At 49.6% G+C, this 26,348-nt stretch overlaps 9 protein-coding genes across 9 annotated transcripts; 6 read left to right on the top strand and 3 right to left on the bottom strand.

The window, feature by feature from the left end:
- Positions 1–22: 22 nt before the first annotated feature.
- ASPSYDRAFT_50425 (uncharacterized protein) lies at positions 23–339 on the top strand (the record flags this gene model as incomplete). Its single annotated transcript, XM_040848072.1, has 1 exon — positions 23–339. A coding segment is annotated over exon 1 (250 nt), but the record flags the coding sequence as incomplete, so codon positions are not given.
- Positions 340–4,096: 3,757 nt separating this feature from the next.
- ASPSYDRAFT_1162723 (uncharacterized protein) lies at positions 4,097–5,030 on the bottom strand (the record flags this gene model as incomplete). Its single annotated transcript, XM_040840114.1, has 4 exons — positions 4,097–4,486; positions 4,539–4,661; positions 4,710–4,816; positions 4,866–5,030. The coding sequence occupies 4 exons, from the start codon at positions 5,028–5,030 to the stop codon at positions 4,300–4,302; spliced, it is 582 nt and encodes a 193-aa protein (XP_040697456.1). The 3' UTR covers positions 4,097–4,299.
- A 2,404-nt stretch (positions 5,031–7,434) lies between these two features.
- Positions 7,435–8,971, bottom strand: ASPSYDRAFT_1162722 (ketopantoate reductase family protein; the record flags this gene model as incomplete). Its single annotated transcript, XM_040840113.1, has 2 exons — positions 7,435–7,493; positions 7,870–8,971. 2 exons carry the CDS (start codon positions 8,969–8,971, stop codon positions 7,435–7,437), a joined length of 1,161 nt encoding a protein of 386 aa, XP_040697455.1.
- A 193-nt stretch (positions 8,972–9,164) lies between these two features.
- ASPSYDRAFT_1162713 (uncharacterized protein) lies at positions 9,165–10,329 on the top strand. The gene is made up of 2 exons (XM_040840112.1): positions 9,165–9,631; positions 9,765–10,329. The coding sequence occupies exons 1-2, from the start codon at positions 9,402–9,404 to the stop codon at positions 9,889–9,891; spliced, it is 357 nt and encodes a 118-aa protein (XP_040697454.1). The 5' UTR covers positions 9,165–9,401; the 3' UTR covers positions 9,892–10,329.
- A 514-nt stretch (positions 10,330–10,843) lies between these two features.
- Positions 10,844–11,974, top strand: ASPSYDRAFT_94157 (uncharacterized protein; the record flags this gene model as incomplete). The annotated part of the gene is made up of 2 exons (XM_040852941.1): positions 10,844–10,857; positions 10,969–11,974. The coding sequence occupies 2 exons, from the start codon at positions 10,844–10,846 to the stop codon at positions 11,972–11,974; spliced, it is 1,020 nt and encodes a 339-aa protein (XP_040697453.1).
- Positions 11,975–12,027: 53 nt separating this feature from the next.
- Positions 12,028–15,963, top strand: ASPSYDRAFT_94156 (uncharacterized protein; the record flags this gene model as incomplete). Its single annotated transcript, XM_040852940.1, has 3 exons — positions 12,028–13,437; positions 13,505–13,777; positions 13,822–15,963. 3 exons carry the CDS (start codon positions 12,028–12,030, stop codon positions 15,961–15,963), a joined length of 3,825 nt encoding a protein of 1,274 aa, XP_040697452.1.
- Positions 15,964–16,196: 233 nt separating this feature from the next.
- Positions 16,197–21,020, top strand: ASPSYDRAFT_499146 (Pfs, NACHT and WD domain protein). Its single transcript, XM_040847966.1, has 4 exons — positions 16,197–17,366; positions 17,428–19,412; positions 19,539–20,579; positions 20,831–21,020. The coding sequence occupies exons 1-4, from the start codon at positions 16,430–16,432 to the stop codon at positions 20,870–20,872; spliced, it is 4,005 nt and encodes a 1,334-aa protein (XP_040697451.1). The 5' UTR covers positions 16,197–16,429; the 3' UTR covers positions 20,873–21,020.
- Positions 21,021–22,777: 1,757 nt separating this feature from the next.
- Positions 22,778–23,737, top strand: ASPSYDRAFT_94154 (uncharacterized protein; the record flags this gene model as incomplete). The annotated part of the gene is made up of 1 exon (XM_040852939.1): positions 22,778–23,737. One exon carries the CDS (start codon positions 22,778–22,780, stop codon positions 23,735–23,737), a length of 960 nt encoding a protein of 319 aa, XP_040697450.1.
- Positions 23,738–24,411: 674 nt separating this feature from the next.
- On the bottom strand, positions 24,412–26,348 carry ASPSYDRAFT_72497 (uncharacterized protein; the record flags this gene model as incomplete). The annotated part of the gene is made up of 5 exons (XM_040850651.1): positions 25,644–26,348; positions 25,312–25,591; positions 25,148–25,218; positions 24,852–24,966; positions 24,412–24,711 (listed from the first exon to the last, which is right to left on the bottom strand). The coding sequence occupies exons 1-5, from the start codon at positions 25,958–25,960 to the stop codon at positions 24,412–24,414; spliced, it is 1,083 nt and encodes a 360-aa protein (XP_040697449.1). The 5' UTR covers positions 25,961–26,348.

Here is a 26,348-nt window from a genome sequence, read left to right as displayed (position 1 = left end):
CAATCGGGTCCATTAATCATTAGCGAGACTTCTTGCCCAGGCGGTAACTTCACACCATGCGGCGGCAGGCAGCCGATCTGGTTGGCCTGCACCGTGCCTATCTATCCCGGTCAAAGTTTGGAAATCCCAACTACCTTGGACAATATCAAACCCACCGAAACAGATCGTGCATGAGAAATGGGTATGCAGAAACGGGCAATCACTTGATTTGGCTTCCACCACAGTATCGGGAGACAGCTGCGCTGGTCAGAGAAAACACTGTGATACTTGGTCATCAATCCGGAGCTTTGACATTCATCTGGTTGACATAGCGTTAGTTAAACTAGTTGATATTTTGCCTGTATTGAATTCAATTCAATCCCATTCAGTTCACGTTCTTATACCCGTTAGAGCTCGCATTGTGGCCTGGTTATGCAGGTGCCTCGTCGATCGAAGCGTACTCGGGGCCATTAATGCTATTGTAAATACAGTAGCAATCCCATACAAATGATAACAGTAATGATTGAAGCTGCTCACGCAACTGGCTCTCTATTCTTCCTACTTCAACAACATCGACTTGTCCGCTCTACTCCATTCATACTAAGGGGCCTTCCTCGTCATCGTCGCCCCCGGCGGATTCGGTTGCCGTTGGCTTTGTCAGGGCCTTCTAATTCTCATCTTCAGCATTTGATTCCGTGGCTGTTCAGCATCGTACTCCCTAGCGAGCCCAGTCCCTGTCATGGGCCCTGGCTGGCTTTCTGTTTCGTAGTTTTGGTGGTGTAGCGGACCACCGTGGACCCGGCCCGAAGGTCGGGCAATCCGACAGTATCCCACGCGTTCATAATTGAAGGCATTCACCCAACTGGCTCTCCATCCCTTCTCTCAAGCAGGACTACAAAGCCCACAACATCCGCGCCACTTATTGTAGCTCTGAGATTCTGGATAAGCGGCTGCACAGCAAACACAGGATTGAATAGCACGGACTCAACATGATTGCTTGTTGGCAGGTGCGTGGGCACAGGACAAACACAAAATGCGCTGGCGATTCATTGAAGGCGAGACCGAAACTGAGCAACGCCCATGCGATGACGGTTGCAGGGGAAGCGGAGGCGTTATAGTGCAGTCAGGCGGAGAACACAAGGGGGAAAAAGGAAAGTAAGGTGCAAGTCACGGCTGGTAAGTGGACTAAAGCGAGGCAGCACTTAAAACATATATATCGACATGAAAAGATCATTGTGGGAGAAAAGTACACTAAAACGATGCTAAACCAGAACCAGAATGCGGAAAGTTGGGAGAGGGAGTTTAAATCCAGCCCGATGCGTTTATCGAGTCCGTTGCAATAAGAAACCGTGTTTGAAATACACAGGCGCCTCGTCCACTGAGATGGAAGCAGGCCACACCTTCACGGTATTGACACTGGAAATCAATACCAAGAGGACTTTAACACTTTTGTTCCACTGGAGATTTCTGTTCTCCATGAGTCCCCCTCAAAACACTGAAACAGGGCGCGGAGTGGGCGTCCAACCGAGGCAGAGTTCCATTGTTGTGCCTGTCAGTGAGTGATCAGTCAATGTACCAGATGCTTGGCGGCCGGTCCAGGGTGGGCTGCCCCCACAATGGCAACCTTATTTTGACGAGCGTCGACGCTATACAACACCGCCAATGTTTCCACGCGACCATATCCACAAAAACAGCCAACTGGCTGGTGTCCCCTTGTTCGTCCGAGTGGGCGAATCTGCAGATATTATTAGGTATATTTCACCCTTTCACACTATTCACAACAAGCCCTAAGGCCAAGGACCCTTAAATCCCTAACACAAGTAATACTAATAAGGGTTTTATAATAAAATTACAAGTATAAACTAGTAGACAGCCCTCTATTCTAGGGGGCTGAGTCTGAGGAAGAATATATTTCAGATAGTAAAGACACTAGCAGGAATATCGTTTAATAAAGCCACTAGGCCAATTCTTGCCAAAAAGGGTTGATATAGATGGGTTATTAATTCAGATAGTTATCTCTGCCATTTCCCGTGCCTGCCGCGGTCTACGAGGCGTGCCAATGTATTCATAAATACTATCCAAGCTACTAAGATTCCCTCCTGTGCTTGAGATACCCTGTGGCTGTTGGCATGTTGTTTAACGCAATATGGTTGCCCACTTAATTATTCCTGAAGCAAGGCCAAAGGATATCAAAAGCCTCCACTGCTTAACATTGGCTGCGAATTCCACCATATTCTAAATCCATTAATTTTTGGCTCGATTGACGTCTATCACTTTTCCATGCGTTAGGTAATTTTGAGGTGGTGGACGGCCCGCGCGGGAATTGCGTTGACTATTTAATAGTTGATTATAGTGAACGTGATTCCCAAGCGAGTTGCCACCCCCTCCGTGTTTTCGATATACCTTCATTCGGATAAATGACACTTCTAGAGCTAATATGAGGTCATGCACTTTCTCGCCTCTGCCGATTCGTGGCGTAGCTTGATAAGTACGACTCAATATATACCCGGGCAACTACGGCATATTTGGTATATAATACAGGGTGCGCAGACCACCCATGAATTACTATGACGTAGGCAAGTGACTGTCTAAAGAGCACTAATGTTCAGTGAAAGGAGAGGCTCAAGAATCGCTCCGTAAAATTAAGCTTCTTAACATAGCGAACTATTCCACAGTATCACTATGACGTTCAAGCTGCATTATCAACGTCTTGCCGGAGATTCGCAAGCCCTCTGAAGCCATAACTGGCCACTGTACTTTCGTCATCCTGACCCTTGAATGAATCCGGAGGAACATTAGATTAAAGAGAGCTCCCGCTCCCGATGGAACTTACAAGGTTATGTTCGACCGAAGCAAGAAAGCCATATCACCTAGCAAAATATTGGCACTCCAAGTGCTTTTCGTGACGGTGACGCATAATGATGGAGAAATTCATTGCTAGCTTCCACCATGACCATACATCAGCATACGGTGTGCATACTATTTACTCTTACTATGTCCCTATCTGTCTTCAATCGTGATTGACGGTGTCCAGAAAACCAAGCGGAGACGTGCCTGTTCTGCCTGGAGAATGTCGGACCGGACACATTGTACCGTCAGCTGGCGTGCGGTCATTACTTCCACTCACCTTGCATCAGTGACTGGATGAGTCGGGGATCTAACTGTTGCCCTTTATGTCGCCGTCAGTTAGGAGTTACACCATGGTCGCCTAGAGAGTATTCGATGATGCAGTCTCGGCTCCGAAAATCGCGTCTAAACCACAGAGCGTCTCCGAGGACTGGTCTTTTGCACAAAATCTGGAAGATGTTAGCTTGGAAGAAGCACGGTTAAGAGCGGGCGTCGTATTTTATTATTTTATTATTCAAATTTACGTTTGCATGTATTCCGTGAACAGCAATAACTTCCCACATTTCAAAAATTGTATCAAATTACGCGTTGTAAAGACCGAGGCCGCTCATGGTGTAAGATCGACAGCAAAGGGCCCTATTATACTAATCGTTTCAGTTTGCATGCTTAAGGCGAACAGCAATGCCCACGTGTACAGAGCAACATTTCGGTTGCTCCAGTCTTAAGAAAAGGGTCAGGATTCGCGCTCTTCCAGAATTGCTCTCATTAAGTTTGGCCCTCTTGTACGCTCGTCATGAGTAGGCTTTGCCCCCAGGCCTAACTAGAACTCCCGGTTGCACATTTTAAAAGAATAACTTCGCAGATTTCAAGATCTGGTCCGATCCCATAGGGGCCAAGTTTACGCATTGTTCGAGCACATGGTACGCTTGCCGGCTATTGAAGGACCGTAAATGAGGCTCTACTTATTCAAAAATCAAAAAAAGTATCAAAGACGAGCGTTGAGATTTAGCAGTAGGTTTACTCTGATTGCTAACATATATCCAAGTGTCTGCTTCACTCTCTCTTAAACCACGACACCTCATATAGCATTGCTATTTTGTAGCACGTTACCATTACAACTTTGGGCGCACCGGAACCAACTGCTCCAACAGACTTGTACATGGATTTCTGACCACCTCCGTTAATAAAATTAGGTAAAACAACGGACAATAACCCGCTGACGAAGAAGGGGAAGATTAATTTTGGACCTAAATTCGAAAAAAAAGAAGAGGAAAAAAAAAAAAAAAAAAAGAGAGAGAAGAAGAAGAATGAGGTCGGTGGCTATAGCTTAGCTTGGATTACACGCAGCAGTTGCAGTAAATGTCGGGAGGGGTGGAGTACTGCAGCTCCATGGTTATACTAGGCCCAGAGTCAAGGCTGTATGCCTGTTGAGCCCTATCACCCCTATTTGAAATTGTGAAATATGATTCGAACTCAGACTGCCTGCGCAGGAGTCGCTGTCGCCTCCTCGGGATTATCATGCGTCGTTGACGTGCCATTGTGGCTGCTTTGAGAGGCTAAATGGGCGTGCTTCTCATGCCTGGCTGGTTGAGCATATTTCTCTCTGTGAACGAGCCAAAGCGCAATTGCCTCAAAGAAAAGTGCAAAAAATGTAAAAATACTACGGCGAAATGTCAGTCATCCCTATTACCAGGAGGCGACGAAATACAAACAAAGTAAGAAAAACGAAAGCCTCCTCAGCAAATTTTGTTGGGCATCCAACGCCAGCGGGGTTAGCAGGAAAACAGGCACGTTCGTTATAGTCGATAGCGGTAAAGATAAAACCAGTAATCCACCTAGAACAGTCAGATTTGGTTAATTATCTCCATCAAAGTTCTTCGTACAGATGAGAGAAGATTAGATCGATAAGAAGAACAGCTTCTTTCATAAAGCGAGTGGAGACAAAAGGCGATATAAACGCGGGAATAAAAGCCGCCACGGATATAACAGACTAAAAGTTATGTTAGCTATATCACCCCTGCAATAACATTACTACTTACAATAATTTGGAGATATGTACTAAGTAGTCCACGCGGTCCGATGTGGGTAAAATATGATGTGATCCCAAGAACAATCACCGCGCTTGGCCACTGAACACATCGACAAGTCAGGAGTAAACCCCGTACTAGTTGAGAGTCTGTGGCAGATATGCGAGGCGAAGCCATAGTTTTCCTGTGAATAAGCAGATCCTAGAGTTGTTCCTCGCAGTTGTTGGGAAACGGATACTAATAATGTAATGTACATTTACCTGAGTCGAATTCTGTGCGATTCGACACCATATAAATATGTAATGTACGGCATGCTAGACATTCTAGACTTTCCTGTCTCATAGCATGGGTGATCTTTGGAGTCGTCATTCTTGGAACAAGGATTCATGCTGAAACCCTATTTGCCTACTATTGTTTTCAAAAGCGCATGACGCGAGCGTGTGATCAATTACCGCATTTGAAAATCCATACATGAACAAGCCAATTGATCTGGAATTCGAGGATACATAGCCCGTTTACAATTAGCTAGTATTCGCTATACGCCGCGGGTTCCGGTCTAGAACTTGGTGCGGAACATATAATAACATATAACATATAATAACACATGGTAATGTCTTCCGCAGGTTCCGGTACAGAAATTAGTACAAACAAAAAAGAGAGCTTTCCGCAGGTTCCGGTCTAAAACTTAGTGCCGAACATATAGCAGAGCTTATTTGCGGTTACTATAGGAGTATTTACGGGACGTGGGAGAGCCTGCAGCGATCCAGGTCTAGAGCATGGCGTAGAATATATAATGGCTTATAGGAATAAAAACCGCAGCAAACCTAACCTTAGTAGTGATAGTGTACATATACATCCTCGCGACTTTTACACCAGCAAGTTTTTGGGTCTTGCTAAGTGACGCGGAGACTTAACTTAGTAAACCGTGGATTAATGATAAATATATACAGGCGAAAAACCCTCTATTTATTATCTTAAAGGATATTACTATGCTTTGTCTGATATAAGGCCTGTTAATTATTCTATTCTATTTTGTTGTAGAGGGTGGTGGATATCCTAATATAAAGCCTATTAGTCTTCAAGTCCGGCTCGCCATCACAGCATCTACATCAATAGACGGGCATATGTATGTCCTGTGCTAATGTGTAAATGAAGGTACTACCTATATTCCTTTATGTCTTTATATCCTTTTTATCTGCCCAGACAGATCATCTCCCAGGCTAATCTGTATACTTATATGAACCACCAACACAGCTTGCATACCATGGATCTGGCTATCCAGACACTCTTAAAAGCTTATATAGTCTCTAAGTAAGGATAGAAGTAAAAGTAATCTTATCTCTTTCTTTCTCTAGTTATCCCTCTGTCTCTACAGACCAACCCCTATCTCCTCTCTCAACAGGGTATTGGTACTGCTACCATCCCAACATTGCTATCCCTGAATTCACTTTCCACTTAAACTTACTAATGACTCTGCCTTCGCCACAGCTGCTGTCTCTGTCTAAGGACAAGCATAAATCACAGCATGTAATCATCGTAGCTTGTAGTTAGTCTAGCCCTTGCTCTTGTCCCTTAAGCTGCAGTATATGCAAGATGACTATTTGTAACTTATCTAACAGCAGTAAGAATACTTGCAGCTTTTCCAGCAGCAGTAACCTTAACAGTCCAACCAGTGCCGCATGGACACGGGGTTAGTTACATTCTAATGACAATGTTCCAATTATAATGTAACGGTCGTGATGTCCTAATGATGATGTTCCAATGAGAAATTCTAATGATAATGCTCCAATAACAACGTTCAATGCATACATGGATCGAAATTGCGAGTTATTTTGTCATCAATTTTCTTGTCAAATGGCATGGTTTTGTCAGTTTCTACGAGACTACAGTTATATTTAGGGAGGGGGGAAAAAAGAATGAAGAAAAAGGAAAAGAGAAAAGAGAAGAAGCGCTTGCGATGCATCCTGCAGGATCGTGAGTAAGAAGATCAGGCGCCTATGGTCACTGCTATTTCAAGCCATGGTATTACACCAGAGGCTTTAGGTTGTTTTGTTCGCGTTTAAAAGCATGTCAAGCTCACACAATTAAAGAGCAATTTCAGCATTCATTATATCACGCACTTACCTTGTAATAGGTGTCTAATACCTTTTTGCGCGCACAGAGCCTTCGCAGACCGAGCCAAATGTCCTCTGGGACAACAGCAAGTGGAAACACCGAATTCAAATCCATGCAAAACTTTCATCAAACTATAACAAATTGAGCTAGAACTATGGGTACAGCGGTAGACAATTCATTACCCTTTTATAGACTGAGCTTCGTCTGGTATTTTGGTGTCAGGCGGTAGGAAGGGCCCTGACTTGGAGGCATTGGAGAGCCATAAGAGAGATTGGAACTATATTTTAGAGTTCACTGTGGGGAAGGCTTCAACACAGCATAATAGTTAAGAGGCGTTTGTCAAATACCTTCTGAAAACAAATTAGTATATTTGGGATGGTTCCCAAGTCAATGAGAAACCAGTCTGGCCTGGCGTAAAATATATCCGTATACCAGGCCACCTTTGTCTACTTTGTTGGGCCTCATTTCACACCAGCTTCCAGCTTGGAAAACGTTGACCCCGAGTAACAGTTCTGTTAGGTGAAACTGCCCTCACCCAGAAAGAGTACGATTACATCAAGAACTAGTAGATGGAATTATCGAAGAAGTCAGACGCTCGTTCATTAATTTGACAATCGCCATCTTTGAGCGTAGAGAAAAATCCTATACATAACCGATCCCGCAGGTTACCGGAGGGGTCGGTTACTGGCAATTGGTCCAAAGCATTCTGTTAATTACTTTGTACGCGTTATTTAGCTCAAAAGCCTACTATGTGCTCGAGGTGTTAATGGAGAGCTGGTCACGATGTCTGTTACATCATCCCAGGTTTCAGCTTCACTATCGGCTTCTGCTCGCCGCGCGCTTTCACCTGAGGTTGTGACAGATCTCGCTAGTTCATCGAGCAGTACATTAATGGGCTGACAATTTCCAGTAACCAAAATCTCTCTGTCCAGCACCATCAATCCTAATTTGTCGTTGACAGGGCATCTGATTTCCAGAGCAAATGCCCACCTCGTGAAATATCCGTCGAGGTACATGATCTCCGTTTCTGCTTGATTGCGTATATCCTGTAACATAGATGTAGTGTGGTCGCCGGCTCGTAAAGCCATCTGATAAACTGTCGTCTTTAGACTGACAGGCGAGAAGTGTCTTCCCAATTCTTCTTTGTTCAGCAGACCGGCGAGTGGCAAAGCACGAATAATTTTTGAAAATTCGCAAACAAGGGCATCGGAGATTATTTGGACTCCAGTATTCTCCGATTTGATTAGAGTCTCGATGGAACAGTCCAACAAAGAGGTCAAAGGATTATAGATGGAGTTCATTGCAAGCTTCATAAGCTGCCGCCGAAGTAACACTCGTGGATGCTGCAAAGACACGTTGAGAACGCTGGTTTGATTCATGATGCCGGCCAATCTCTCAGCATTAGAAGGAAGTTGAAAGGAGATTTCGGTACTGGAAGTCCTGGCAATCCTGGGAGAGGGACCTAAGTCGATACTGCCTTTAGCGGTATGAATTATGGAAAGGTAGTCTTTCCTGCGGGCACCATGGGTTACAATGCCCGTCATGTAATAAGGCCGTTCTGCAGAATCTGGAAATAACTCAGTGTCAAGGTCATCCAGAATCCCTAAGCCATTCTGCAAAAACAAAATGGCGGAACAACTGGAGAGACGATGCTTGACGAGTTGCAGTGAACGAACTGTGTGGTGCGCTTTAACCGCGACGATGAGAAAAGAGATAGGGGTTTCATTGGAAGAAAGATTTTGGGACACTGCATGTCCAACGGGTTCAATGGAGGGATCTCGAGAAGTTCCATGGTACCAGCAACTGTCTCGATACTCCTCGGTGGTGATATTATCCTGATACTCTGTAGCTCCCTCTCTGGTGACTGCGAGTACCCTGGAATGACAATTCCTCGGCCTATGAAGCAGGAGATTCAGGCGTGGACGACTGGGGATTCCAGCCAGGGCATGTGCGACGAGAATTCCCACGCTACCTAGCCCGAGAACATGAATGGTATCATCCATCTGACGTGAATTTAACAATTAGGAGAAGTCGAAGGAACAGAAAGCTGTAATACTACCCTTGGTAGCGAGTCCCCTTCCCTTTCTTCCCACTCGCTCGGCCTTCCCTTGGCGCTCGCCCTTGCGTTGAAGACCTGCAACTGCCCCAGCTCTTATATACGAATCGCATGCGTCAAATTTACAGAATATATGGCTCCAGAATCTTGATACTACACAGTAATAGTGTTTCCTTACCTCTTCAGCAAGCGGTTGGGCGAATAATGATATAGGAATTGCATGGCTTCGCGATGTCTTTGACCCAGGAAACTAAGGATAAGGCGCAGCGATGATGGCGTCTCCTAACCCTTGACGGCTATGGATCCCACGTCGATCAGAGGTTTATACAGTATTGCAAAGATAATAAGATCTTCTTATTGACTTACCACCTCATTCAATGCATTCTCTGCAGCCACTTGACGTTTCTATCTTTAGTCCTTTATCTCTGGCGTACAGCAATGAATTGGAAGGAATTCTGCACTCCAGCATAGGTCTGAGCTTTATTACTAAACGGGACTTCTTCTTGCCGGCTTGGAATAAGGCTGTATCACCTAAAAATATCGAATCTGCATGGAGGTCTGTTGGGATACAGCCGTGGGATGCAGGTTGTTCTACGAAATTTTATTGGTAAAGACGCGGAAAGACCTTCATCCGGTGAATCCTTTCGCTCAACGCTAGGTGCGAAGGACTGACGGAGGATCGAGAAGCTTTTAAAGCGTGTTGTCACTGATATTTATGACCAAAACACCAAGAAATTGAGTTCTACGATGCACCACCTCGCTACACAGAATAGAATCCTTAAACTACGCTGCGACGGCCTTGAAAACGCCCTAGAAATCGGGAAGAAGAAGCAGCAACGTGCTAAACATATTATGTTTAAACTGTAGGTACCAGAGGATGGCTACGCGGTCTTCTATTCACCAAAGAAGATCCAGCGAGCGCAAGAGCTTTACTAACAGAAAAATGAGGCTATACAGGCTGCTAAAGCACTTAAAGAAGAGCAGAAACTACGCCGGATACATGAGAATGTGGAGAAGAAATGTCAATTTGAAGAACGCCGGCGAATCCAGGCATTTAATAAAGAGCAACGCCTCCGCCTGGCTGAGGAGAAAAGGCAACAGAAAGAGGAAGCCCGTATAGCTAAGGAGGCAGAGAAGCAGCTTTAAAATAGTCTCAGAACGGCCTAAAAGGGCAATAAAACAACTCAGAAACACCAAAGCCAAAAAATTATAAAAGATATAGCTCCTCCAGATACTGAAGTTATTGGTAAGGCACCCCCAACAGTAAATCGCCGAGGTCGTCGAATCCGTCCCCCACAGCGATTTCTAGATCGAAAAAAAAGTGTACGTAGCTTCATTTAATACTTTAATATTTAATATACTGCTTATTTCTATATAAAATACTTTTGTCGTGGTTCAAAAGCTTCATTTTTGGTGTTGTGGTGGGAGTAAAAATCGGGCATCAGGAGGGACCGCGCGTCAGCTGTTCAGCAACGGTATAGCATGGTGAAGCTATGTTACAGTGATGGCTGCCTGGTAACTGACATTGCGGTGAGAATTACTCAATGCACGGTGTAACCTGGGCGTCAAGCAAAATAAACAAAGGAGGAAAGCTGAACAGGGCCCTTGCTTTCCAACATGTCATATTCCACAAATTGTCGGTCAGTGCATTCTCAGCAGCAACAATGTTATGATTCAAACGAAATAAATCACGTACCAGGCGCAGGTTTCCACTGGAACAGAGCTGGCCGATTTTCTTATTGTCCAAANTAAAACAGAACAACAACAGCTGGGAATAATAAAAAGAAGAGAAAAGAAGATAGATCAGCAGCAGTGCACAATGACAAGCGAAAGGTATGTTAAAGACAACTCACCTCCTCTTGTCGAAAAGTGGTGGCAAGTTCGCTGCCATCTAAAAGTTGTATAAACAAGCTGTGCATCTTTCAAAAGTTCTAACAATGCCAGATCAAACGAACGAGATGAAGCAGAACGAGGTCCGACTATTGAAAAAGAGGAAAGAACCGGGGACTCTCAAGAAGGGACTACTAGGGACAAAAAAGGCCTGCTCAGCGAGGCAGAGATGTTGAAGTTGAAGGAGTGGAACGGATTGGTACCAGACCAAGTGGACCAGTGCATACACAGTTTGATCATGGAACAGTGTCGGGCCCAGGAGAGTGGCCCCGCTGTGTGCGCATGGGATGGGGAACTGGCATACGGCGATCTGAATGTGCTGTCATCGGCACTGGCAGTGCATTTGGAGGAGCGCGGCGTGGGAACAGAGATGCTCGTGCCGTTGTGTTTCGAGAAGTCTCGCTGGACTGCCGTGGCCATTCTAGGAGTCCTCAAGGCAGGGGCTGCATTTGTATTGCTAGACCCAAGGCAGCCAATTTCGCGTCTGCAAGAACTGTGTACCACTGTGAAAGCTGCACTTGTTCTGTCTTCTGCAGCCAACAAGTGTCTCTGTGAAAAGCTGGCAGGTACTGTGGTGGCGCCTAGCAGTATCATGGAAGCTCCTCCGTTGTGTGGACCGCATGCTGCTACTCAGACAGCCGTTGTAGGGCCACAAAATGCTGCCTATGCCAGCTTTACCTCCGGGTCCACGGGACGGCCCAAAGCAGTCGTTGTCGAGCATTCGGCATTTTGCTCTAATGCCCTGGCTCACAATGTCAAATTGCACTTGCATGAGAAGTCCCGTGTTCTGCAATCCGCTTCATATGCGTTCGGGGCCAGCATTCTGCAGATGGTCATGACATGGATAGCGGGTGGATGCGTTTGTATCCCCTCAGAATCCGAGTGTCAAGACAATCTCGCAGCCGCAGCATGCAATTTCAAAGCCAACTGGGCTTTCTTTACGCCTTCTTTTCTAAGAATAGTTCGACCACAGGGTTTGTCTAGCTTGAAACATGTATTCCTCGGGGGGATCCAGCCGCAAGCAACGATATCACCGCGTGGGCAGACATTGTTCAGGTGAGCGGAGCTTATGGTTCTGCCGAGTGCTCTGTTCTATGTGCCATCTCCCAAAACATGAGGTCAAAATCGGACCCACGATCAATCGGTCAAATGACCGGGTGCGTTGGGTGGGTTGTCGAGCCTGACGATCATCAACGCTTAGTCTCTCTAGGGATGGTCGGAGAGTTGCTCGTGGAAGGACCGAATCTGGCACGCGGCTACCTAAGAGATACAAAAAGAACCGCCGAAGTATTTATCAAGGCACCGATCTGGTTTGGGGAATATTGCAGGAGGTTTAACAGGACGATCAAACGGGTTGGTAGAATGTACAAGACCGGCGACCTCGTTCGATATAACCCAGACGGCAGCCTGACATTCGTGGGGCGGAAAGATACACAGATCAAATTGCACGGCCAACGGGTGGAGTTGGGCGAGGTCGAGCATCACATCCGGGCCAGCCTGACTGGCAATGACACTCCGCCGGTCATAGCTGAGGTAGTGACGCCGTGTGGCAGTGCCCACCCGCTGCTGGTTGCATTCATCGCAGTGGGCGATACGGCGAACCAGGGCCCCGACCCAGTGCAGCAGGCCGCACTGAAACGGTGGGTGCGAGGCCTGGGGGACTGGCTGGCGGAGCGACTGCCACGGTACATGGTGCCAAGCGCATATGTTGCTGTCGACACGATCCCATTGACGGCGACGGGCAAGACAGACCGTCGACGGCTTCGCGAGATAGGGGGGGCGTTGACGCCGGAGCAGTTGGCCGACCTCCTGCTTCCGTGCCGCAGTGCTCTGTGTTCACCGGCAACCGCAATGGAGAGAAAGCTACGTGGATTGTGGGCCAGTGTGCTCGACCTCCCTCCCGATAGAATTAGCGCAGACGACAATTTCTTGCGGATCGGTGGCGATTCTATCCTGGCTGTGCAGCTCGTCGGAGTGGCCAGGGACCAGGGACTATCAATGACCGTTACAGATGTTTTCAACACACCACGCCTCTGCGAGATGGCCCAAATTGTCAAGACAGAAGGCTATGCCGAAGAAACAATTGCGCCCTTCTCGCTGCTCCCGCCAGGTACAGACCTGGATGTTGCCCAAGCTCAGGCGGCGTCCCTATGTGGAGTCGACCGGAATCTGGTGGAGGATATATTCCCTTGCACGCCACTGCAAGAGGGCATGATCGCCATGACGTCCAAGCGACCGGGTGACTATGTCCGTCAGACTGTGCTGCAGCTTTCAGGCGACGGGGAAGCCGTGCGCTTGGAGCGAGCTTGGCGGGAGGCCGCCGCTGCAATACCGATCCTACGAACGCGTATCGTGGACCAGGCGGGGAAAGGATTGGTTCAGGTACTGGTTGCAGGGCCGGGCACGTTCACGGCATCCCAGGATCTTGAGGCGTATCTGCAGAAGGATATGCAGGAGCCCATGGGCCTGGGTACCCCCCCTTGCTCGGTTTGGAATCATCTACAGTCCTCGGCCGGCGGTCGTGTGGACCGCACATCATGCCATATTTGATGGATGGTCGATGCCCCTCATGCTAAGACAAGTGGAGCAGGCATATTACGGCCATAGTCAGAATACCCTGGTTCCGTTCCAGGGTCTCATTCGACATATTCTGCGCACCACCGAAAGCGCCAGTGAATATTGGCAGAACCAACTCTGCGGCTCCGAGGCCGTGCCCTTTCCTAGTCTGCCATCTCCTGGATACCAACCACAGGCAGATGACGTGGTGCAATGCCGTATCTCCGGGCTCCAATGGCCGCGGAATGATATCACCGCATCGACAGCAGTCCGCGCGGCCTGGGCGATTCTCTGGGGCAGTACACCAGTACGGCTGATGTGATCTTCGGGGGCACAGTGACTGGACGGCAGATGCCAGTCCCGGGGGTGGAACGCATAGCGGGCCCCACCATCGCAACAGTCCCTGTCCGGGTGAGGCTGCAATGGGGAGCAGATGTGCAGGATTTACTCCATCAAATCCAGACCCAAGGCATATCGATGACCACATATGAGCAGACCGGACTCCAATATATTCGACAAATCAGCCTTGATGTAGAACGGTGCTGTCAGTTCCACAGCCTATTAGTAGTGCAGCCTTCCGCACGAAGAGATCGTACGCAGTTCATGGTGGCGAGGGAGGAGGGTGATGATGCGACATGGCTGAACCACTTCAACACATACGCGATAATGTTAGAGTGTCACCTCGAGGAGGACGGGATCCAGGCACGGATCAGTTTTGATTCGGATGTAATGGACAGAGCGCGAGTGCAACGGATGGCATGGCAATTGGAGCATGTGCTACGCGAGGTGTGCGCCCAGAGGGACGGACCGCTACCGATCAGGGACCTCTGTGGACCAAGTCCCGAGGACCACATGGAACTCGAGAAATGGAATAAAAAGGTCCCGAGGCGAGTCAGCCGGTGTGTGCATGAGCTGATCGCAGAGCGGTGCCACGTCCAGCCCGATGCCCCAGCGGTATGCGCGTGGGACGGCGACTTCACGTATGGAGAGCTGGACCAACTGTCGTCCGTCCTGGCCACGCACCTGATTGAGCTCGGGGTCGGTCCGGCGGTGTTTGTGCCGCTGTGTTGCGAAAAGTCGCGGTGGACGACGGTGGCGATCCTTGGGGTGATGAAGGCCGGGGGCGCGTTTGTGCTGCTTGACACGCAGTCGAGAGTGCTCCAGTTCTCATCGTATGGCTTTGACGTGAGCCTTTTCGATAGCTTAACAACCTTACTCATGGGCGGATGCGTCTGCGTACCAAGCGACGCGCAACGAAACCACGACCTTGCTCTCGCGATGAGAGTATTGGCGGTCAATTTTGCAATGCTCACTCCATCTGTCCTGAGTATCCTGGAGCCAGAAAAAGTCCCGGGCCTGAAAGCCGTGGTTCTCGGTGGTGAACGCATACCCTCTATCATGGTCAAACGGTGGAGCCCCTCTGTGTCTTTGGCACTTGCTTACGACCCTACTGAATGTTCAGTGGTGAGTACTACTCGAACAGACGTAGGGCCTGCCACAGATTCTTGCAACATGGGATACGGGACGGGTTGTGTGCCTTGGATTGTCGATGCGCAGAACCATGAGAGACTCCAGCCAATCGGGGCGATTGGCGAACTACTGATCGAAGGCCCGATCGTGGGCCATGGCTACCTCAATGACCCGGACAAGACTGCGGCGGCCTTTATTGACCCGCCGGCGTGGCTGCGCAACTTCCGCGCCGCCCACCCCGGCAACCCTGGCGGCGATCGGGTATACAAGACAGGCGACCTGGTGCAGTACACCGCTGACGGGTCGCTGCGGTTTATTGGGCGCAAGGACATGCAGGTCAAGCTACGCGGGCAGCGTATTGAGCTGGGTGAGGTTGAGTACCATACACGGAAGTGCTTCCAGGAGGCACGCGACGTGGTGGCGGAGGTAGTGACACCAACTGGTGAAGGGCGGGCGCCAATGCTAGTAGCGTTTGTATGGGTGAATAGCAACCTGGATGAGGACAGGGTAGATGATATTTTTATCCCGCCTACCGACGCCTTCCGTGCTGCTATCCCCGCGGCTGAGGTGCGGCTCCACGACGCGGTGCCAGTGTATATGGTGCCGGCAGTGTTCCTGCCGCTGGCGGCAGTTCCGCTGACAGCTACGGGGAAGACCGACCGCCGACGGCTGCGCGAGCGGGCGGCAGCACTCTCCCGCGCTGAGATCGAATCGTACAGCGTCTCGGCGGGTGCCAAGCGCGCCCCCGCAACGGCGGCGGAGCGGACCCTGCAGCGGCTGTGGGCGCGGGTGCTCAACATCCCCCCCGATGCCATCGGGGCCGACGACAGCTTCTTCCGCTTAGGTGGAGACTCCCTGGCTGCTATGCAGGTTGCCACGCTGTCTCGTTCTGCTGGTGTCAACGTTTCCGTGGCAGATATTTTTACCCATCGGAAACTGTCAACAATAACCGGCAATCTACCACGACAAGACAGCCACGACACTCCTGTACAGTGCGACCCGAAATGTCCTTCCATGTTTTGAACAGGCAAGACTTGTTTTCAAACCCTAGTTCCGAAGCCCTAATTTTCAAAAACGGTTAGCTTATATTTCCTGGCCTGTATCAGTTGTGAATGATATCACGCCCAACGGATACTCAAAAATGACCAAACAATACCATGACAGCCGAACTACACCCCGCCTAGCATCCTCAGCTCCCAAGGCATTTACTCGGGCCGTTGTTTATCCGTCCAAAATTAAATGAGGCTGGAATGTCCTCAGGCTCAGAATCAGCATAAGCGTTCGCATCTCAGCATCTTTCCCTTTCATCTTTTACATTATTGTACGCTCACTAATGACCTCTTACGATTATAGGCCCCTTGAATATCGGCAAGCAGCTGAAAGCACAAGTCCACTCAGGTGCCGCCACTCTATGTTTCTCTCTCCATAGCCCCGCTTCCGGGCTTTCCCGTCCTGCGATCCGTCGGTTCACCGTCAACCTGCACCCAAGATGCCCACCCTCGACCCGAACCTCTACACCGTCGCGTGGATCGCTCCACTTGAGATCGAGGTACAAGCAGCCTTGCATCTGTTAGATAGAGTGCATACGGGTGGGTTTCCAGTCGGTCGGGGCGATAAGTATGTGTTCCACGGTGGTGAGATTCATGGGCATAACGTGGTGATCGCCACGTTTGCTGCTGGTCAATTATATGGCGTGGGTTCTGCAACTTCTCTTGCAAGCCATGTCAAGAGATTCTTTCCAAACCTGTGGTTCGGACTGCTGGTAGGAGTTGCTGCAGGCCTACCAAACCTTTCATGCTCCCCCCCGCGTGATATACGACTCGGTGATGTTATTGTCGCTCTTTCCATCAATGAAAACCCAGCCATAGTGCCGTATGGATTGGGAAAACGGAAGGGTCCAGGAGAATTTGTGTTATCGCGATATGGATTCTCGCTGCCTCAGACAGAGGATATTGTCCGCTCTGCAATTGGCCACCTCAAGGCTAAACAACAAGATGTTGCAGCAGTTATGAGATACTACAATAATATGGCAAACAAAGACACAAGTTTTTTTGACCCCGGCCAAGAAAAAGACATTCTTTACTTATCTGGCGATGATACACCAGTCTCACGACCACGCCGACCGGACGCTGAACGCACGCGCGTGTGGTACGGGTCGATTGGGTCCGGGGATAAGTTGCTAAAGAGTGGCCAAGATCGGGATGAATTGCGAAACACGTACAATCTGATTGGCCTAGAAATGGAGGCCGCGGGTGTCATGAATGAAATCCCAGTAGGAAATATTCGAGGGGTTTGCGATTACGGAGACGAGCGGAAGAACAAAGACTGGCAGCCCTACGCGGCGGCGATGGCAGCGGCGTTTGCGAAAGCAGTATTGGCAGAAATAATTCCAAAGTCTGCCGCGCCATCTGCAGTTTTCAAAACGGGTAAATTGTTGCGGCATTCGCTTTAATTATACCTGATAATGACTTGGCTTGCTTGTCCAAGACTTTACAGATAAAGACAATTCCTGCCTGCGCGACTTGCTGGTCGCTGATCCAGAAACCGAGCGACGACGTATCGAGGCCACGAAGGGCGGTTTGCTGGATGACTCGTTCCGATGGATCTTGGGTAATGCCGAATTCCAGAAATGGTATAACAACTCTCAAAGCCAGTTACTTTGGATCAAGGGAGACCCAGGCAAGGGCAAGACCATGCTTATGATTGGGATAGCCAAAGAACTGTTTCAGCAAGTTCAGTCAGAGCCATCACAATCAATTGCCTACTTTCTGTGCCAAGCAACTGATCCCAAACTGAACAATGCTACCAGTATCCTCCGGAGTTTGGTCTACATGCTGATCCGACAACAGCCACATTTAATCTTACATTTGCGAGAAAGATATGACGTCGACCCAAAGCTTTTTGGAAGTGGGAGTACGTTCTACAGCCTGTCTGCAATCTTTGAAAAAATGATCCAAAGTTCAACCAAAGCCACAATATTTCTGCTGATTGATGCGCTTGATGAGTGTGAGTTGGATCTACCCGAGTTACTCCAGTTTATTACCGCGACGAAGTCAACTTCATCCGTTCAGGTGAAGTGGGTTGTCTCGAGTCGTAATAGAGATGATATCGAGCAAGCACTAGAGTTTGATGATAGGAAAGACAGGCTCAGCTTGGAGCTTAATGCACATTATATCTCTGATGCTGTTGCGGCATATATTGATTATAGAGCCTCTCAGTTAACAGCACTCAAACGCAACGAAGTTCTCTTGAAACAGGTCAAGGAAAGACTGCTTCAAAGGTCAGACGGTACGTTTTTATGGGTGGCCTTGGTGGTCCAAGAAATGCAGAAGTGTCGGCGTTCGGCAGCAATGGTTGAGCTGTTGGAGAGAATCCCCCGAGGCTTAATCCCACTCTATGATCGAATGGTTCAACAGATACAACAATTTGATGGTCTAGATCGCGAATTATGCATATTAGTGCTCTCGATTGTTACGCTTGGTTACCGACCGCTTCACCTGCATGAATTACGTCTTGTAGCTGGCTTGCATAAGCAACAATACGACTTGGACGATTTGAAGGATATTGTGGGCATGTGCGGATCATTTCTTACAATTCGGGACGACTATGTGTACCTGGTACATCAGTCTGCCAAAGAGTACCTTGGTGATGCCAAGGTATCTGCTGCCATTTTTCCGTCCGGGCCCTGGGCAATACATCACCAAATATTCCGCGAGTCTCTGCAAAGCTTCTCAGGCAAACTACAACGCAATATTTACAATCACAATAATCCAGGAGCTCCAGTCTCTGAGATCGCAACCCTTCGACCATCTTCTGACCCACTATTCGGCCTGCGATATAGTTGCACATATTGGCTGGATCATTTTATCAATTTCAAGTCCCCGAAAAGGCCCGAATCATCAGTTGATCAAATATCCGATTTCTTCAAGCAACATCTCCTCCATTGGTTAGAAAGCCTTAGTCTTATTGGCGAGCTACGGCACGGAATCTTAAGCCTCAAGAAGCTTTCAGCGCGACATACCCAGCATCAGACTATCTTTGAGGCTCAAAAATTTGCAAATGCTAATGCTGTGATAGTACAGGAGGCACCTCTACAAACATATAGTACCGCACTTGTCTTCTGTCCTCAAAAAAGCTTAAGCAAAAAACTTTATTGGAATCAGCGGTTCGACTTTATAAAACAGGTATATGTGATGCGGGAGTCCTGGGACCCATGTCTACAAGTCATGGAGGGCCACCAGGACTCGGTCAGCGCAGTGGCTTTCTCACCTGACGGGCAGACGGTCGTGTCTGCTTGTTATGACAAGACAATCCGGCTCTGGGACATCGCCACTGGTACCGCGAAGCAGGTCTTTAAGGGCCATCAAGTCTCTGTTAATACAGTAGCCTTCTCACCTGATGGGCAGACAGTCGCCGCTTCTGATTATGGGACAATCCGGCTCTGGGATACCACCTTTAGTACCGAGAAGCAGGTCCTCAAGGGCCATCAAAGCTATATCAAGGGAGTGGCCTTCTCACCTGACGGGCAGATAATCGCGTCTGCTTCTAATGACAAGACAATCCGGCTCTGGGACACTGCCACTGGTGCTGAGAAGCAGGTCCTCAAGGGCCATCAAGGCTATATCAATGCAGTGGCTTTCTCACCTGACGGGCAGACAGTCGCGTCTGCTTCTCTGGACATGACAATCCGGCTCTGGGATCCAGCCATGGGCCTCGAGAAGCAGGTCCTTAAGAGCCATAAAGCCTATATTAATGCAGTGGTCTTTTCACCTGACGGGCAGACAGTCGCCGCTTCTGATAATGACACAATCCGGCTCTGGGATACCACCTTTAGTACCGAGAAGCAGGTCCTCAAGGGCCATCAACGCTATATCAAGGGAGTGGCCTTCTCACCTGACGGGCAGACAGTTGTGTCTGCTTCTAATGATAAGACAATCCGGCTCTGGAACACTATCTCTGGTGCCGAGAAGCAGGTCCTCAAGGGCCATCAAGCCTCTGTTAATACAGTAGCCTTCTCACCTGATGGGCAGACAGTTGTGTCTGCTTCCAATGACAAGACAATCCGGCTTTGGGACACCGCCTTTAGTACCGAGAAGCAGGTTCTCAAGGGCTATCAAGCCTATATCAACGCAGTGCCCCCCCCACTTGACTGGGAGGCGGTCGTGTCCATGTCCGCTTTCAAACAGAAGAGAATCCGGCTCTGGGACACCGCCTCTGGTGCCGAGAAGCCGACGGTCGCGTCCGCTTATGATGACGGGACAATCCAGCTCTGGGACGCCTCCTCCGGTGCCGAGAAGCAGGCGCTTAAAGGCCATGAAGCCTATATCAATGCAGTGGCCTTCTTACCTGATAGGCAGACACTCGCGTCTGCTTCTAATGATAAGACAATCCGGCTCTGGAATACTACCTTTGGTACCGAGAAGCAGGTCCTCAAGGGCCATCAAGCCTCTGTTAATATAGTAGCCTTCTCACCTGACGGGCAGACAGTCGCGTCTGCTTCTAACGACAAGACAATCCGGCTCTGGGATACTGCCTCTGGTGCTAAGAAGCACGTCCTCAAGGGCCATCGAACCTCTGTTAATACAGTAGCCTTCTCACCTGACGGGCAGACAGTCGCGTCTGCTTCTAATGACAGGACGATCCGGTTCTGGGACACTGCCTCTGGTGCTAAGAAGCAGGTTCTTAAGGGCCATCAAGACTGGGTTAACAGAGTGGCATTCTCACCTGACGGGCAGACAGTCGTGTCTGCTTCTGGTGACATGACGATCCGGCTCTGGGACACCGCCTCTGGTGCTGAGAAGCAGGTCCTCAAGGGCCATCAAGACTATATCAATGCAGTGGTCTTCTCACCTGACGGACAGACGGTCGCGTCTGCTTCTATGGACAAGACAATCCGGCTCTGGGATCCAGCCATGGGGCTCGAGAAGGATAAACATCATCTTGATGTAGTAGTAACTACCATGTCATTCCCAAAAAGTGGGTGCCTCAATACTGACCGCGGTTCACTTTTTTTCAACCACCTAACTTGCAACTTCTCCATCGAACCGCCACGGAATGAAATATTCGTATGTGAGAAATGGGTGACTCGCAACGGGCAGTGTTTGGTCTGGCTTCCACCAGACTATCGGGCGACATCTGTGGTTATCTGTGGCAACAGTGTGGTTCTTGGCCATGGATCAGGTGGCTTGACATTTTTATCTTTGAACTAACAAGCCTTATCTGTTTTGCATGCTATATCTCCGTTCGTTTCTGACTATCTTCCAACCCTCTTTATCTTCTAATCTCCCTGCAAAACGGGGATCTGAGGGCCACGGTCTCTATATACTTGGTGATTTCGCCGCCCCGGGACTCCAGAATATTCTACATAACCCGTACCAATCAACGCTGTCCTGTGGCAGACAGGCAATTAGTGGTCCCAGGCTCTCATGACAAGCATTATCTGGGATGCCAAGGCCGGTTTGCAGATCCAGACCCTGCAGAAAAATTCATAATCGACCCGCAGGCCGTTAGATCGAGTATTTTGATGATCAATGACAAACTTCGCGGCCGCCGCAGGCGAACTTGGATATTGCTGATGGTCAAGTCAATTATTGAATTTCATCCACCATCTTCCGTGCCATATCTTTCTTATCAGGTTGCCAAGGAGTGTCTGTAAGACATGACAAACGCGGCGTTGAGGTGTTACGACCAACGCCAAGATACGCTCTCGACCAATCATTTACGCGCCAATCAGGAAGGATACCAGACGATACCAAGATAACAAGGCAACAAGGCCTATTTGGTCACGTGACCCAGTAGCCAGGACATGCACAAAGTAACCAGCTACTACCCGAGTAGGTAGCTACCCAGGGAGTAGCCAGCTACCACGCCTACCAGTAGCCAAACGGAGGATATAAGGACGCTCATTCATCATCATGTACTCAGTTTACTTCTTAGTTCTTCGCGATCAATATCAATTGTCATTGCAGAGTATACCTTTGCTAGCGAATCAACTCGTCAGTGCTACTCTACACTTCCTGTATACGTACAGCAAGTGGCCCTACCATCTTAACGAGCCAGTATACTGATACCTACCTGATACCAATCTCGGAGACCCACCAGGTAACGTGAGTATTGTCACAGCTAACTAGACCCAATCAGGATTCCTTTGTCCAGATACCAGTCCGATCCACGTCAGTGACGTGTAACCTGATTACTGTAATCCGAAATACCAGACTCGCTACCGGGTTCGTACGAGATCCGAGGGTTAGACACCACATACTCGTGACAGGAGTGGAGCGTCGTGACAGTATCCGTTGGGCGTGGTATCATTCATGGCTGATACGGGCCAGGAAATATAAGCTAACCGTTTTTGAAATTTAGGGCTTCGGAACTAGGGTTTGAAAGCAAGTCTTGTCTCTTCAAAACATGGAAGGACATTTCGGGTGGCACTGTAATAGTTGAACCCCTCTCACTCGTGGATCAGAATATTTCTTTTGAACACCTTGCTTCATCTTCCCCTTTGGTTACCCCAGATAACATCGTCGATGTCGCTCCAGCTACTGAAGCTCAAGTTTGGTTTCTTACACGCTGGAGTTCTCCGCTTTTTTCTTTCCGACTGAGCGGACAACTGGATAAGGGCCGTCTCCAGTATGCGCTCAATCGGCTGGTCGACAAACACCCCATACTGCGTACAGTGTTCTGCGAACATGACAACACTACTCTTCAAGTTGTTCTTGGGAATAGCTTCCCATGTTTCGAACACATCCACACGGATGAGTCGCTGGAATCGGAACTCAGAGACTTGTTTGACAGAGAATGCAAAATAAAGTCCTTATTTAATCAGCCACTCAAAGTCATGCTGGTTTCCCGCTCCCACGAGGAGCATCTTCTTATCATTCGCCTTTCCCATGCTCAATACGATGGTTATTCCATAGCACCTCTATTGCAGGACTTAGCCACTGCCTACAACGAACATCCGTCAGAAGTCTCGACCGCTACGTCGTTTTCCGACTACATCTACTATTGTCGACAACGAGAATCCAAGGATTCAATCGAGTTCTGGAGAGAGCATCTGCAGGGGTCACGTATCGCCATAATTCCGTTCCCGTCTGCCAACGCATCCGACGAGATCATATCCGTTCGCGAAAGTGCCTCAAAAAGTTTACCCCCTTTGCCAGAGGATACAACGTACGCTATCTTAGTGAACGCTTCTGTCTCTCTCGTTTTGAGCAAACTCGTGGGCAGCGATGATATCCTTTTTGATCTTGTCGTGAATACGCGGACTCTGCCTATGCAAGGTATTGATACCATTGTTGGGCCTTGTATCAATATTCTTCCATTTCGTGTTTTCCTGCAGCAAGGCCAGTCTGTTGACAACCTCTGCATTAATGTGCGTGAACAATATGCCAACGTGTCGCAGCACTACCATATAGAATTGGCGGACATCGCAGGCTTGAGTAACAGCTGGTCGACTATTAAAGCACCTCTCCAATTTGGCTGCATTGTCAATCACGTAAATCTTGATGAGAACTCGGAACCCCTGTCACTGGAAGGGCTGTCATGCTCATCGTTCCCAACCGCCACCCGCATCGATTTCCAGAACCAAGTACTCATTCGCTCAACAATCCATGAAGAGGAAATATGTATTGAAGTCCTCACATCTACTGGCGCGAAGACAAGGGCCTGGGGTAATAAACTCGCCAGTTCCATTGCGACGGCCGTGCTCTCTACTGTGGAACATCTTTCTGAGAAATTTCACTCTTCTCTTTCTTCGGTCGATATCGATCTTGATGGCCTGTCAGCTGGACTTGACTGATGTTTGCCATATTTGGAACGTTTAACCCGTGTGCTATATTTCGCCTGGCTTTCTCGCCTGGATGTTAACGAACGCACAATCATTTCTTTCATTATCTGCCATATTCGAATTAAAGCGTCTCATTCATTGCCACAGCCCATCCGCTGACCTAGTCACGAGACCTGGTCCTGGCCCTGGCCCTGGCACGTGCCACGGTAGCGACCACCGGATATATATTCCGCCCACGTAGCTAGTGATTAGGACCTCACACTCAGTCTTCTTTAGACGTCGACTCATTGCTTTGATCGGTTCTTACATACTCTAAGGGAAAAAGGCAACGGTGACGAAAGCTAAACCAAACTACAAAACCGAAAGCTGGCGACTAGTTCATCGACTAGAACGGAAACTTGACGCCGTCGCGTACATACAAGCGCACCGCCGGGAGGGGTCTTCGCTCCTATCAACCGGCCAGTATTCCCTGTGGCATGTTGGCCTTTAAGGCCTCCACGCAGTGCCTTTCGCGCCTGCATATCCGGGCAGAATTTGCTGCAAGCTGCGTGCCCCGCTTTGCACAGCGTGCACTTGCGCCGGGTGTCTCTGTCCGGGCACTGCTTGGTGTTGTGGCTACCTGCACAGTTGCCACAGGCTGTTTTGTTCGTGCACTGGGCTCCTGTGTGTGTCCGAATTTCCAGCATTCAAAGCACTGTTTGACGCTCGTTGTCTTGCCGTATGTGGCGTTTAGGCTCCTCGCCTTCCACACCACCCCGTATCGGATTGCCGTGTTCGCCGCCTCCGGGTCGTTGAACTCGCATACAACCAACTGAGGGTTCTTTCTTGCCCGTGGGGTCCCGGTCCAGCCATCCTGCCGCGAGGCACTGCCGCTCCTGCGGGGCCATCGGTGGCGGTTCTCCCTGTCCACTGCCTTGATGAACTTCTCTGGTGTTTGGGGGACAAGTGTCGAGACCAGCACTCCGTGGACGACCGCTCCCCATGTCCTGATATTGACGTGAGCCCCTTATCCCAGGCGACTACTCCACAGTGGCGCGTAGATGCGAAGAATCTCCGCCTCCGACATATTCCTGCCCTTGAAGAGTACATCCCCGGACTTCAGTTGCTGCGCCACTGTTATCTTTACCTTCCCTAATGTCACTACGTCGCTGTCCTCTACATCATGCTTGATTATGTTTTGGATTTCCTTATGCAGTTTATGATATGCCCCAGTAGTACGTAATGGCTTCCTGGGCACGGAGCTGCAAAATGACAGCATTGTCGCCGTCGAGCTCCGTCACGTGTCGCAGTCGCCAGGGAAGGGGAAGAAGGGGGGTCTGCTGGCGAGCGAGGTTGGCCCACGAAGTCACGCTCCCGGAGCTCTGGGAAGGGCGATCGGGTGAGGCCGCGTTGGCGTTTTACTTGACCGTGATAACCTCTTACAGGAGACGGCCGCAGTCCTTCTGGTCATCGCGGAGCACGCGAAGCGCGTCTCTGATCTCGCTATTCTGAGGCTGAAAAACGATCGTTCATGCCAGCCCCGCAGTTTCCTCGAGTACCGTGATGAGTGGCTCCGCGACCTTCAGCCAATTAGATATGATACGGACCAGGACACCAGTGGCGTCGTCTTGGAGGTTCGCCACGCGCTCGTGGATGTTGTTCGGGGTCGCGCCCGAGAGGGCCAACCGTGGACTGAAAAGACAACTCGAGGGCATCGGGGCCTTTGCCGATGAAGCAACAGCGTCACAGAGCCCATCACAGGCGACGGATGTCAATGCGCGCACCTGTGTATCGGGAGCCTCGACTGACCGTCGATTCACTCCTAGTTGCTGTCCATGGTGGGGCTCGTAACGTCGGTCCCAAGTCGGCGTTGTGTCCCTCGGCGGCCTTGGTCACTATTCAAGCCGCCCTGCTTGTCATTTTTTGAAAGGCAACGTACCATGTTACGGAGACCATCTGGCAGGGCTGAAACAAGTCCACTGGTCCGGGACGTAGAGTGACATCAAAGATGCAGTGGTGCAGCGCTGACAGCCAGAAGGAAACCGGGCAGGTATCGAGCTGCAAAGCGTCGGGCGGGCTTTTGCACATTGTAGCCGGGGTACAACAAAGGCAAGCAGTTTTCGACGTGACAAGTGGACTTCCAACCCGGGCACAGTTCCGGTCTGTCGGTGATCTGTTGATGGAGAAGCTGCTTGGCGGCGGCTCCGGCGTTTCCACACTGCACTGTCCAGGGTCCATAGGGCTCCACACCCGCATTGGCAACCTTATTTTGACGCCCGGCGACGCTATGCGCGGCGCCAACGTTTGCACACGACAATGTCGATAAAAACAGCCAACTGGCTGGTGTCCCCTTGTTCGTCCGAACGGGCGAATCTGCAGGCCCAGTTTGTATGGGCTTTTTTCTGCCACCGCCTTTGGTCCATACAGAATCGTGCCCCCGGAATGACTTTTGCACGGCCCAACGTTTGCGTCCCGGATCGGACCTCAGATGGGGTCGCAGGATCTATGTAGAGAGGGCAACCCGGCTTCGGCTGGGATCGCCTCTCCTACACCCCTTCCATACCTGGCAGGCTACCTGTCCGAGCTGATGGTCTCCAACCTCCGCGGTTAGGCTTCAGCGAGGCTCGCAGCCGGCAAGCACGCT

Source organism: Aspergillus sydowii (assembly GCF_001890705.1).
Source record: "Aspergillus sydowii CBS 593.65 unplaced genomic scaffold ASPSYscaffold_15, whole genome shotgun sequence".
Classification (NCBI taxonomy): domain Eukaryota; kingdom Fungi; phylum Ascomycota; class Eurotiomycetes; order Eurotiales; family Aspergillaceae; genus Aspergillus; species Aspergillus sydowii.
Note: the sequence above shows the minus strand (reverse complement) of the source record. Positions and strands in the feature narration are given on the sequence as shown.